Raw genomic sequence first — 14,335 nt, forward strand, 5'->3', positions numbered from 1 at the left:
TCAAAGGATCGTGTACAGTGGCCACAAACGACAACATTGCATCAAGTTCCAGTCGGTGAGCACCCCAATCGGAATGATTGCCAATCTCTATGGCCCCGTCGAGGGACGCCGCCATGATGCAGCAATGTTGCGTATGAGTGGCCTCCTAGAACATCTACAGGAGTTGGATAGACGCCATCCAGGGTACAAGATATACGGGGATCCCGCGTATCCCATCCGTCCCTTCTTGATGAGGCCATTTGCTGGGGCCCAACTTCAGGAGGCTGAATCCACCGTCAATCGGAGAATGTCCAAGGTCCGCGCCAGTCTTGAATGGACATTCGGGGAAGTAATTTCCAACTTTGCTTTCGTGGACTTTGACAAGAACCAAAAGCTGTACCTCCAGCCTGTAGCAAAGTATTACATGGTGGCTGTAATTTTAACCAACTGTCAAACATGCCTGTATGGAAGCCAAACAGGAATATACTTTGGCCTCGATCCTCCCGCATTAGAAGACTATCTTGGACGCCATTAGGCAATAGTGATAAAGACGTGTTGTGGACATCCTTTTTCAGACACAAACACAACAAAACTTGTGAAGGACAAACTTATGTAACAAAATGCTTTATGTGGTCAACAAAAACAGATAAAATACGTTACCGGTACAAAACGATTTCGCTTTAAAACTAAAAATATGTCCGGATTTGTAAGAACAAGTAAAAAACAATCTTACGTAAAATACGTTTGCAAGAGAAGGTGTTTTTGTGAGGAACAAAAATAACAGAATAGATAAATCATTTCTTACACGATTGTTTGTTTTGTCCGTCAATCACCGGAGATGGCTATTTGTGACTAAACGGGAAATAAAACCACAGATTTTAACACACGAAAAGGAAAGGTCTCATTTGGGCCAGGTTTTGAAATAAAAATGATGGTCATCCTCGAGCATCAAGCTGAGCTTGGGTTGGATTGTTCTTCATCTAAAATACTTCACCATATGGTGTATTCAGTTTATTTGTCCAGTACAAACTTCTTCATCATTTTGAACGAAAGTTGCTTCTCCTGGTCCTTCCTTTCCATACGTTTCTGTCGTTCTTCCCGATCCAATTTGAACCTTTCCTCTTCAAGCTTAAGTTGCTGCTTCTTCAATTTAAGCTCTTTTTCCTTTAATTCGTGCTCACGACTTGCTTTCTCCGCCATGAACTCGAGTACCTGGCCTGAGGTGGTCTTCTGGCGTTTCAGCGCAGGCTTAGTTTCATCGTCACCTCCATCTGCAAAAAAATAAGCTACGTTTATATTTCAATGAACCAGATACAAAAATGTACATTGTACAGGAGGAGAGATCACCACTTCCCAGATGCCAACACCTTCAAGTTTTTAAGAGAACGAGAGGGTGCGCAAAAAACGGGCCATTTTTTCATTAGGACCTTTTGGACTTCCAAAAACATTCCAAAAAAATGTATCATTGAAAAATAATCACTGGCTTTTCTGTTACCTTTTCGTTCTGTAAGCGTCTCCAAAGCTTTTTTCCTGATTTCCTTTCCTCGGGTCTCATCGTCTGTTTTCTTCTTTGTCTGCTTCATATCTTTGTCCAACTTCATGTCCAAGATGTCGCTAAGTAACTGTTCGTTCTCGGTAAACTCCTGTTCTACGCCGGACCTGAAAACAAGTTATAAATGAAGCTACAGGCATGTGTATTCTGAGGATCCTAAATAGTAAATACAAAATGCATGTATATAATACTGCAGTTTGGACACGCAGTCGAGCGTGATTCATAGAAACAAAACTTTCATACTCACGCCTTCATGTCTTTTTTTTCATCCTCTTTAAATTTATCCAGCAGCAACTTGGTCCTCTCCCGCACGCGTCTTGAATCAACTTCCAACTTGAAATAAAATCAGCCTTATTCAAAGCATATGCGATCTGGGCCCAACTGTTTCCTTGTTTGTACGGATTTTGAGCATTTACTTCTCTAAGCAGGAGGGTATCGTCTTCATCTGAGAAGTTGACCCTTTTTTTTCTGGTGGTCTGTTGTGCTACCTGGTTTGTATTGTCCATGCTGAAAAATGAAGAAAAAAAAGTGAAATTTCACGTCATAGACTCATTGCGGACAAATTTAATGGTCTGTCCAAGTGGTGGATTCAAGATCTTAAAAGATTATGGGGGGGGGGGCTTGCCCGCCTAGTGAATTCCTGGTAAAAAGCAAAGATCGCCCTCCCCCTTCAATCGGCCCATGTCCGAACCCGCAGCAATCCAAAGCCTCGAGACACGCAACACCGTCGATCACACACACTATGGTATAAGTCCTATGCATGCGCCTGGCCTTATAGCAAAAAGCTGAATTTTTAGTGTACTCTATTCAACTAGAAATCGTGTTGTCGGTGGAAGGACAGAACCTTCAAGTAGTGTGATATAGATACCCTGACGATCTAGTAAAAATGTTTCAGAGTGCATTAACTATAGAACAAGAGGCCCAAGGGCCTGGCGCTCAGCTGGATGACCTAATAACATAGGACTGAGGGTATACTATAAAGTAGTAAATATCGGCTTTGTACTACTTGTTTGAAGGTCAAGAGAACACGTTATACCACTAAAATTTCCAATGCAGAGCTGCCAGCTGGATGAAATATGATTGAACTAATCAGCCATGGTATGTAAATATTACAGGAGGCAACGGAAGATATCTAGTTCAGTATGTTGTATCAGTAGCTTTACAGAAAAAAAGTGTCAGAGAGGATGAGACTTCTCCATGGACAACTGTTGTATGGCCAGGCTGGGTTGTACAGCACAAGGATACAAAATGCTGTCTGTAATTGAGAGGTATCCTGATTTAACAGAGGTCAAAATAAATAGAAATTACCAGTTTGGGACTAGCACCACTTTCTTTTTTTTTAATAAGGTAGAGATTACAGGAGTCAACAAAATTAATTTTATTGAGAGAAATTGACCTGTTCTGCAGGTGATTGGAATTTACAATACAAAGGGTCGTTTTTCATGACATTGTGCTCTACTGCGTATTCCTAGTCATAGTGAGTCGATCTGGAACCAATCTATCCTTGGCGCAGACAGGTTCAAATTGGCTATATCTTGAATAGATCGAATTGCGATGAAAATCTAATGCAATAAAGGAGCAATATCGAAGAGACAAATTAATCAAACCAATTGTCCACAGACTCGGACCCTGAAATGGCACGATGTATGCGCGCATATAAAAGTATATCAATTGGTCCCATAGAGATGATGAGGCAATGTCAATATGCCTTGTTCCTTAGTCAGCAATATGCCCCTTTTTATACGGAGAAGAAGGAGAACCCAGATAGGCCTTCACATGTCGGCTTCCAAATGGCTCGAACCAACTGTACTATCACTACTATAACTTTAAAATGCGTGCTCCTCCTAGTCCTACATGTAGCAATGTCTCAGCCAAAAAGGCAAAGTGAGCAGCTCCTTGGTATAGTAAGGCCATGTCAGGTTCCGCGCGCCTCTTCAGATACATCAAGTATTGAAAGCTGTGGTGAGCTGAGCACATAAAAGACCATGGTCACCTTAATTTGAAAATCCCTTCATAATCAAGTGCTACCTCTGACTAAAACAGCACAATAGACTACCAATTTGATCCAGCTCCTAACTGCGGGAAAACCCAAGTCCAGCAACCAAAAGTACCAAAAATACATTTTTGTTTACATTTGAACTGCACACATGCGTTTGTTTACAATTTCATTTCCCGCGAAATCTCGAAAATCAGGTGACCTGCAATCGTGGATTGAAAATAACATTAACCTCGGTTCAGCAGGTCAGCAGGTATACCGGCTGTTCCAATCATCCCCCTACAGCCAGCCGTTCAAAAGGTAATGTTATTCACCCCACAGGGAGTGCAAGTAATTGATTAAGCCCCTGCATAACTTAACAGCAATGGCTTGGCTTCTGTGAGTGGTAAGGAGAACTGACAGTTTTTTTATGGGAGTAACATTATTGTGTTGCTTAAAACGTCTACTTTTTACTCATGTAAGAATCGTAGTACTAATAATAACTTTCAACTTATTTTCCAGTTATGATAACACAACACGCATCTTCATGATCATGATCTTTCTCAAACTAACTGAATGACCTAATCGCCTTGGACGCACAACCTAACCACATATCAATCCGCCCCGACGATCGACACATCCATTCGATTCGATAACCCTCGATAAAGTTTGATAAATAAACTAGAACTGAGATTTCACAGGAGCACCTGTGAATTCATGACTCCAGGGTTGTTTTGAGGGCGATATTGTAAGAGTTGGTCTTGAGTATTGGGACGTGAAGGTCCGTGTGAGGCACCTGGGGAGAGAAGACTAGTTGAACGATGGGATCATGGAGGTATAAATAATTATTTATACCTCCATGATGGGATCTGACACGGACACTACTATTGATCTCATTATATGAATACCATTTAATACAAAAAAGTGAAAACAGATCATATCATATTCCTTGGCATCAATTAAAATAGGAGTGCGGGAACAAGGTTTTTTAGCAGGAGGAAAGCGAGAACATTTTGCGCCGTCATATTCCGATTTGGCTGGTTGGTGGTGAAATCTGCTTTTAATTTTGCAAATTAACATATTCGTTTTTCTGGTTCTAAGGTTGTCTGAATTAAAGATGCTTTCCCAATGCTTGACTGGTCTGGCGACATTGCCAGGAAAACGTGACGTCATTTTGGCCATTCTTCTTACCGCACGCCCATAAAAGCTCTCCGTAAAAGTTCCTGACATGGTGTGAAGTGGGAGGGCGCACAATGGGAACCACACTGCCGCGATGTTAATAGTTTCTATTTATAGAATTCAGCGGCAGAGATTTTAGGCACGGAAAAAGTGGATTAACTCGGCTAATCTCAATGGATTTTACCCAGGAATGTTTTCAAGGCGAGAGAAACATCTGATTTAAGTACTGCGCTTATTAGATTTCATGTTCAGGCCGAAGATACCCAGGAATGTTTTCAAGGCGAGAGAAACATCTGATTTAAGTACTGCGCTTATTAGATTTCATGTTCAGGCCGAAGATTGGCCTAAAACGTGGACGAAAAGAGTGCATTATCGAGTGTTGGAGAGGTCACGTGATTGGACGAGTATGGCAAGCCAAAGCGGAATTTATTCAAGACTTTAGAATAACCATTCAAGAAGTTAAATATAAGTTCAGGAAGGAAATATATGTTCAAGACTAAAATATGTTCAACCTTGAATCAAATGTTTTCAACCTTGAATCAAATGTTTTCAACCTTAAATAAAATATGTTCAACCTTGAATAAAATATGTTCAACCTTGAATAAAATATGTCCAACCTTGAACAAAATATGTCCAACCTTGAACAAAATATATTCAACCTTGAACAAAATATATTCAAGACTCACATGACCATATTCAAGACGCACGTGACCACAAAATTGATGACGTTGTTGCTCATGTTTTGATGCTTTACGGACTTTCCCGAACCCGCGTCCAGACTTTCCCGAACCCATGGTACTTGTGTTGCGTTTCGGAGCTCGAATTGTTCGCACGAAGGTTTTGACACATGGTTGTACACGTACCTAGCCGCCTACACCTGACATGTACTGTAATCCTACACATCATGACATGGATGCCGAGTGAATGTCAGAGTCGATACATGTTTCACAGACATATCAGGCAAATTATAGGTTCAAAATGCGCAATGCCTCTCACCTTTCATACCACTGTATCGGATTCTTGTTGTCTTTTGACATGTTTGAGTGTTTAGGCTATACAGGCAATCAATCACGTCGTGAAACAGAACGCATCAGAAGTACCACAGATTCTACGCTCTACGTCATCAATTTTGTGGTCACGTGCGTCTTGAATATGGTCACGTGAGTCTTGAATATGGTCACGTGAGTCTTGAATATATTTTGTTCAAGGTTGAATATATTTTGTTCAAGGTTGGACATATTTTATTCAAGGTTGAACATATTTTATTCAAGGTTGAACATATTTTATTTAAGGTTGAAAACATTTGATTCAAGGTTGAACATATTTTAGTCTTGAACATATATTTCCTTCTTGAACTTATATTTAACTTCTTGAATGGTTATTCTAAAGTCTTGAATAAATTCCGCTTTGGCTTGCCATAGACGAGAAACCTGAACAAAGTTTTCGTGCTTTTAGCTGTCAACATCAATGGCTATAATATACTCCTGCAGAATAGTAGAATTAATAGAACTAATTTCCGAAGTTTCCAATAGTTTGAACACAAATCAGAACATCACCCATCAGCTGGACTCAGATCTGCATAAATTACGATAAGTAATGAGGTCGTCGCTTCAATTTCGCAAAGAAAGTTGACTCCATTCGAATGTTGTTTTGACCAAATTCTGTTGAACTCATCGTTATGAGGGCATTTGAACACATTCTCGTAGACCTTTTCTATAAACGTGTGAAGTTTCGTACCAAAATACGTTTCCGTAAAGGCTTAAAAAAGAAAATTTGTCACTTTAAAAATCGTCGCTCCGGTAGAAATAAAAAGGTCACCGCCATTTTCTTGATGATAGTACTCCAGGTAACCTCGGCGGGAAATTTAAAGCGGGGTCATCCGGGGTCAAACAACAGTTTTGCTCACTACCGCCAACTGGTGATATAAATCGACACTAATCTATTTTATATCAAAACTTCTGTATCATGAAGACCTTTTCAACTTTATTTCAAGCTTTTATCTGCTGGAATAGAGCGTCAAAAAATTGTTTTTTCATTTACGCATTTTGCCCCCTAGGGAGCTGAATTTGAGTCGAATCGCCCAAATTTGTTTCCGTAAGCAACATTTTCTGCGGTGTTTATAAGCAAGACTAGATTTGAAGTGCCTCGGTTGTATGATTACAAAATGCCCAACTTTGTCTACAGATGGCTGGATGGATGGAAGGACGGACACCAATCGAATAGCTATTTGACTAGCTCCGCTGACTTTGTCAGCTGAGCTAAAAATCGAGTTTTTGATAGCAGTAAAGCTCCACTTACCTTGAAATTCGGATGCGTTGTTTTCATATGCTCTCGCGTATGGAAAGACGATTACGTAATAGACTCGGCGCGGATCAATGACGATGGCCATGAACTACTATCGATAGGCTATGTCATTCGTTTTGTATTTAACTAGGGGCCATGTTTCCGAAGGCGACTTATAGAGCACAAAAGATGTCCAACAAAATAGGCTTTTAGATGCGTATAAATCGTTTTCTCATTTTTCTAATTCTATGTCAGATAATGATCCATCCTTATCAGTTACAGCTGGGTTGTCGGATTTGTTACACAATAGCCATATGAGCAACGGCAACATTTTAATGGAGCGAAAATTAAACTTTCGCTAGAACGTATCAGAGGGGAAAACTCCTCCCATACTTGATGACGTATTTGGAAAAAAAATAAGTATAAGTATCGGTTCTTGCTATATGTCGTGGATCTCAACCTCACTAATGCAATTTTTGCGAACACTCATTCTTCCGTTTACGCTAATCGCACCACGTGGCTGGACTCTTCTGCAAAATTGATTGATTAACGGCTATGACTCCAAACTCGAACATCAGCCTCGAATGCTCTTTCTATGACTTACACTCTGTAACCTGGGTATTCACTGAAAAGCTGACCCCCGAAACCAATTACAGATTAAAGCTATCTGACCCGGCAGTGAACTTGGTATGTTCCCTTTGCGACCAAATTTTATATACCAACCCCAAAACAATAAACCCCATTAAAGGTTGAATGAATGCGAAGTCATTGTTGTTCTCTGATGACGATATTGAGATGATATCAATGAAGTTAGCGTGGCAACTTCTTTAGTAGGCCTATCTACTTTCACTTGTGTCCATTCGATAGGTGCTTAAAATCAATCACAGCGGACACAAAAATAATTCTACAGATGCTTTATTCAAGACGAGAACTGGCGCCGAACAGAATTTGGAGGCAGAATCAATGAGACCTCACCATAATTTTGAGATCAGAAAACTCGGAGCTGAATACGGGAATAATTACAGGATAGGACGGACCGAGTCGCTTGAGAAGGTTTTGCTGCTATTTTGATATCGTATTTCGCACCATTTGATTATCACCATAACGATGACTAAATTGCAATATGTGTTTTTCCTTATATCGTGTGATGTAAATTACTCTCGACTCGAGTGGCTTTACTGTACCGATACCAGTGTAAAAGAAATGCAAGTCCCCCCGGATTCAAAGTCCGGGTCCTTTTGTTAAAGGGAATAGAGTCGCCGAGTTCCCTTGTTGAAAATTATGTCGCTGACCCTAACCAAACCATTAACCACATTCGTTGACAATACACAGCTATTGTATGGGGTCCTGCATTCCTAGGACGTCCATTCCTTTTACACCTGTCTACCCGTTGTTAGGAGTACATGAATGTTTTTCCGCCCTCCGGAAATGTTATTGTTATCCTCAAAGCAGTGTCACGCAACGCGTATTCTATCTAGAGTTATTTACAATGAAGAATGCTTACTCACTAAGATTGGAATGATATACTCGGTTTTTGGCAGCGAATGCACCCACCAGCAATCAACATCAAACTCTTTCACCCGCAGACAAAATATATTTTTGTCGCACGTCACATCGACTATAGTCACAGGTCGCTGCGTCATATATCTCTCCGTTGTTGCGCAGCGCTGAGGGTAGGTTTCCACTGAATGCGATGGTGCTTGACACAGATTCGCGAAACCAATTTTTGAGTGTGAAGTGAGGCGTAAAAAAACAAAGCCTTGTCGCGTGCGCTGTCGCAATCGCATGTAGTGTAAACCTATTCTGAAGGTCAAAGAAATATTTATATCAAATGTGATTTTGCTTATATCGCACAGCGCATTCGACATCGCAAATAAAAAAAATTGTAGTTTCAGTTTGGGTGAAGCGGAGTACAATATCAAAGCGGTATCGCTTGCGTTCTCGAAATCGCACTCAGGGGATCATACTTATCCTGGATGTAACTGCGGTAGCAACTGCGGCGTTCTCCACATTTATATCCGCGTATATTTACGGTCAAGTAAAACGTGTCCTCCTTGAAAAAGTGTCCGGCCCTATTGTATTCTCAGGGATTATGGTTTATGATTCTAAAGCGGCCATGACGGTCAATAGCTCCGAGGTTATTTAAAGCACAATAGAGTCCTTTGTTCCCCGGACATTCTATCCTAGGACACTTTAGACTTCTACACTGGCTCTACATAAGATTCACGCTATCGCTTGACACATTTCCAGTGTGGGGATTCGCACAGTGTCAGCACTGGTTTCACTAGTCACTTGTCACGAGCATGTTTGAATAAATAATAAATCAATAAAATACAGTATATCATAGTGCCCTGTCCAAGCTCTAGGCTTGCTCCAGGGCACTGTACAGAGTTTCAAGCATTTTAAAATGTCTATATGAAAATAATACTCAAGTCCATTTTAGTTAAAAGTGTTCATACTAAAAGTGTCCAAAAGGGTGAAATGTCAAAAGCTGATTTAAAAAGGTGGGTTTTTAAAGCACGACTAAAAGATTTGGAGTCATTTATCACAGCAAGATCTTCCGGCAGAGAGTTCCACAAGTACGGACCACTACACTGAAATGAACGATGACCATTTTTGTTTTTTTGTCCTTGAAATAATTTATCTCTGTTTGAATTGTGAGCGCAGTGGCCTAGTTGGCTGGTATTTAAAAGATTGACTAGTTCGGATAAATATGATGGTGCTGTGCCATGAATTGCGCTTTAAACATGCAATAAAACCTTGAATAAAATTCTATATTTGACTGGCAGCCAATGTAGTGATTTTAAAACTGGAGTGATGTGTTCATCTCGTTTGGTTCTCGTAATAATCCTGGCTGCCATATTTTGAACCCGTTGGAGTCGGCTTATTGTTGTGTCAGGCAGACCATACAGCAAGGCATTGCAATACTCCAAACGTGATGTAACAAGTCCATGAATGAGAAACTTTGTTGCACTGGGAGTCAGAGATTTGCGAATTCTGCCGATATTCCTGAGATACATATAGCACGTTCTACTAACATTGTTCACGTGTTTTTCCATCGATAGATGTCGATCGTAAACAACACCGAGATTTCGAACTGATTCGGCCGGAGAAATAGACAACCCGTCGATGTTAACATTCACGGCATTCACGTTCTCCACGGGAAAATTTGGAAGTATACAGCATAACTTCAGTTTTATCTCCGTTTAGTTTCAAAAGGTTGCTCTCCATCCACGTACCAATCTCACTAAGGCACGCTTCAAGTCGCTGAATCTGAATGGTTTGACTCATCGCATTGTTCTTTTCAAGGAAAATGTACATTTGCGTGTCGTCCGCGTAGAAATGATAGTTGAGTCCATGTCGTCGGATTAAATCACCCAATGGCTTGGTGTACATTGTATATAGCTTCGGGCCGAGGACCGAACCCTGAGGTACACCGAACTGAAGTAATCTCGGACACGAAAACTCATCATCAATTTTGACGGACTGGTAGCGGTCGTTCAGATATGAGTTGAACAACTGGAGGGCCACACCCTTGATGTTGAAATGCACACGTGATCGTTCCAAGAGGATATTATGATCAAGCGTGTCAAAGGCGGCTGAAAGGTCTAACATTACTAGAACAGCTGCATTCCCTTTGTTGAGGGCGTCAAGAATGTCCGACTGAACACGGAGAAGAGTGAAAATATCCGTTTAGTGGGTCCGGGAATTTCACGAATCAATGCTGCGACTCAATTTTGCTCCTCATAGAATGATTATTTGCGATGACGGTGCCGTTTCATGATTTGCACTTTCAGCAGTACATAACCAACGTCATTCAAATTCAAAATATTCGAGGGCTTATCTTATCTAGGTATGTTTTAGATTTAAAAACGATGAGGTTAATGGCCAAGTCTGGTCTATTGCGGAAACAAGTTCGTTTGATAAACTGTGCTAAGATTAAGATTGTACTGTCTGTGATGTTATCATAACGTTCACATTATCAATGGTCCATGCGTTTTCCAAATTAAACGACATCTGGGCCTATTGGAATTCATAGTTCCTACACTGAGAAAATCTATAATCTCAAGATGATGTGAATTTAACGAAACCTCAAAACCTGAACCAGAAAACACAGCGCCACTGCTACACAGGTGAAGAAGTTTGAAATGTCCTGAAGGATAGAATGTATGGGGAACGATGGATTATTCTATGCGCGTTAATCTCCGAGCTTTTCACGACAATGTCCTCTACAGAACCATATACAATAAACCATCAGATGATAATAAGGCCGGACAATCGGGGACATTACTTCAGATGACTCCCTGGCCAGAGTCTGGCAAACCCTTTCATCACGTCTCGGATCGGAACTCTTCGTATGGAGGAAATATCCTATTACCAGAATGCATCTGGATAGTTTTGTTTAGTAGTATGTGAATGTGCCAATGCTGGGTAAAAGCGGATGCTGTCTGCCTGAATTCTTCATCCCCCGCCTCCACAACATGTACTCCGCAAGGGCCATGGAGCAGTGGAAACGGAAATATACGACAAACGGGTAAAACGTGTAAACCACGGCAGTCCACGCCGTCTTGCCGAAGTAGACGCTCTGTGAACTGTTCACGCTCGGGTCCTGAGTCTCAATAATCGTGCCCAAGACCCATTTTGAAAAGTTCTCGACCATCAGGAATGCGATGCATTGTATTGTGGTCGAAGATGACTTGACGTCACAAAACTGGTTCCGTTTCATTATCCAATTGATGTTGAGGACGAGTTTGGTCTGCATGGCCACGTGCAGAGTGTCAAGACAAGCTTCCATTATATCTGTTGCAGACCGAACGATGTCCATCTTGGATAAGTGTACATGCATATGTTTTTGATGATTGAGCTCCCCGTGCAACAATATATTGAAAGCCGCAATAACACACAGAAAATTGAAAATGTTCATGAGAAGTGCGGAAAGCATTATGATAACGGAACCGACAGATAAAGTTCTTCGGACGCTTGGACCTCTGTTGAGTTTCCTTGTCGTCACGATTGCGAGCAAGATGGACGCCCCCGTCATGGCGACAAATTCGATTACGGTCAGTACATATAGTGGAGTGTCTAGATGGAAGCGGTCCTTGTTGTTATGCTGGAGGAGAGTGAGTACTAAACAGATGATGATTATTGCAAAGCCAACGAATGCTAGGAATCCACAGCCGTTGTCAGAACCGTAACTGTGCTCTGGATATGGGTCAAGGCATCCCTGGCAATTGAACCATTCTTTAAAGAAAGCATTCCAACCATTTAAAACTGAAGACGAAGGCCGCTTTGTTTCAGTCATTGTTGATTCTGATGCAGTGCCGTCGCTGCTTATCGCTGTAGATCCGTCTGTGATAGATCCATATCCGCCTGTGATACTCAGATTTGCCCTCAGATTGCTAGCGCCCTCAACATGCAAACTTCTGGGGGCTGTCAGAAACGTTTCTTCTTCCAGCTCCTCACTGATTTCACGAGATTGAATCAGAAGGTTGCTTGTTTCTTCGTCATTCTCATGTTCTTTTCTTGATGTATTCCACCAGAATGTCGGCCGGGCATTACGGTTGACACTGTTTCCTGGGCTTCTCTCATATTGGATATCGCCGATATCCACTGTGCGAGAGGAAGCATTCCAAAGCATCAGGTTGAGTGACGTTGCCAAGATGCAAAATTCAGAGTGATAGGTGTACATGTAAACTTCAAGACCATTTGCGATTTGGAGTATATCTGTCGTGCCATTAGTGCAGGATGTAACATGAAGTAGTTCCTGAAATGTTGCATTCTGGAAGAGTTCATCCGTGCAAAACACATTGCCGCTTATCCAAGCTCCTGGTTCTACTTTAAGTTTCGATTCGTACAGAATGGTATAAACAATGATTGTGAAATTGACAATAGAGTTGATAACGTATACATTTCTGTTTGTATTAGAGCGGCCATGCTTCGTGTATTGATGACTTTCGAACAGCAGAAACATTGTCTGTTCTCCGAGAAAAAGGAGCTTGAGCATCAGATAAATCAACGTTATGACCTGCTCCTTGACTTGGCATTGAACAGAAAGAAAAACACCCAAGCAATCGCATGTGCCGACCAACCAAATTGAGTCATATAGAATTGTCCCTATCATAAATACGACCAATCCACCTTTGGCTACACCGGAAACAACAATTTTGTTGACACAATGCGCCTGAACATAGGAGGTTTGCCACACCCTCTGTCGGCGTTCTCGCTGCAGCATAGATCGCAGCATGGCAGTGTTGCTAACCAGAAGTAGCATGGATAAGTAAAGGTAGAGTGAGAAGTCTGACATCCCGAATCGATCAGTAATGGTCCCCACCCAATGCACGAATATGAATGCCACGGTGAAGGCCAGGAAGATGGACGACACAATGTAGTAATTCGCACGGTTCTCCGCCATCTTGTTTCAGCTCTGTAAACTTGCTGGCGTTCTCTGATCTCCCTGCTGTGTTCCTTTTTACCCTGGAAGTGAATGCAGAGGTCATTGGGTGAGGTCAAATGTCTGAGTAAACGGCATAGTAAACGTTATAGTTGACTATTGTTTTATCTGAGCCCAGATAACTCTAGCTCAGGTTTTCTAAAAGTCATACTCATAGTTTACTCTTAGTTAACACTAAGTAAACCCATGATGGTGCTGAGGCGGCCGCTGCCTGGGGCCTAATTCCAAACGATTTTATTTTCATAATCCTTGACCAGAATTTTGGAATGTCAGGATCTTCGGCTGGGAATAAGTTTTGGTATTTTAACGACGCAAATATTTTTCTAACAGTTAGTTTTCATATGAGTTGTCTGTTTCAGTCGTAAATTTCACAAATGTAATTGTTAGTATGGACAAGCAGATTTAATTCAATAAAATATTCCATGTTTGAAAATCGACGACCAACTTTTGTGATATACGTCGTCCCTACGTATAAGCTCCCGCCAGGTGGCCAGTGTGTAATCACTATTGGCCAGTTCCGGTGTAACATCTGTGGTTGTTTCCCATGTGTCAGTGTTTCCAAACAATAGGCAGCTAGAGAGACCACGACTTTTCAATAGGGGGGATACACAGAAAAACTTGTCAATCTATTTTTGAGCGTTCCAAAACAATGAGGGGAAACACTCAAAAACAGAAACACTCAAAAACATTACACCGGGCCACTCTCTGTAATGTAATCAAGAGAGAGGTTTAGTCACTCTAGGTTAACTCTGGACGCGAGGGCCCAAAGCACCGCGTAGCGGCAAAAAAGCGAAGCTGGCGAAACATTTATAACGGGTCACCGTCACTTATTATTGGACTTATAGCGCATTTACGGGGTTGCAACTATTTTGCTTTATAGTGTCACCAGGAAAGAAAAGCATGCGACCTAACGCCG

General features: G+C 41.4%; 1 protein-coding gene across 1 annotated transcript; it reads right to left on the reverse strand.

Annotated features, from left to right (window-relative positions):
* Positions 1-990: 990 nt before the first annotated feature.
* LOC135497029 (DNA ligase 1-like) lies at positions 991-1,973 on the reverse strand. Its single transcript, XM_064786691.1, has 3 exons — positions 1,779-1,973; positions 1,475-1,638; positions 991-1,250 (listed from the first exon to the last, which is right to left on the reverse strand). Exons 1-3 carry the CDS (start codon positions 1,784-1,786, stop codon positions 991-993), a joined length of 432 nt encoding a protein of 143 aa, XP_064642761.1. The 5' UTR covers positions 1,787-1,973.
* Positions 1,974-14,335: the final 12,362 nt, after the last annotated feature.

This window comes from Lineus longissimus, chromosome 1 (genome assembly GCF_910592395.1).
Source record: "Lineus longissimus chromosome 1, tnLinLong1.2, whole genome shotgun sequence".
In the NCBI taxonomy this organism is placed as follows: Eukaryota; Metazoa; Nemertea; class Pilidiophora; order Heteronemertea; family Lineidae; genus Lineus; species Lineus longissimus.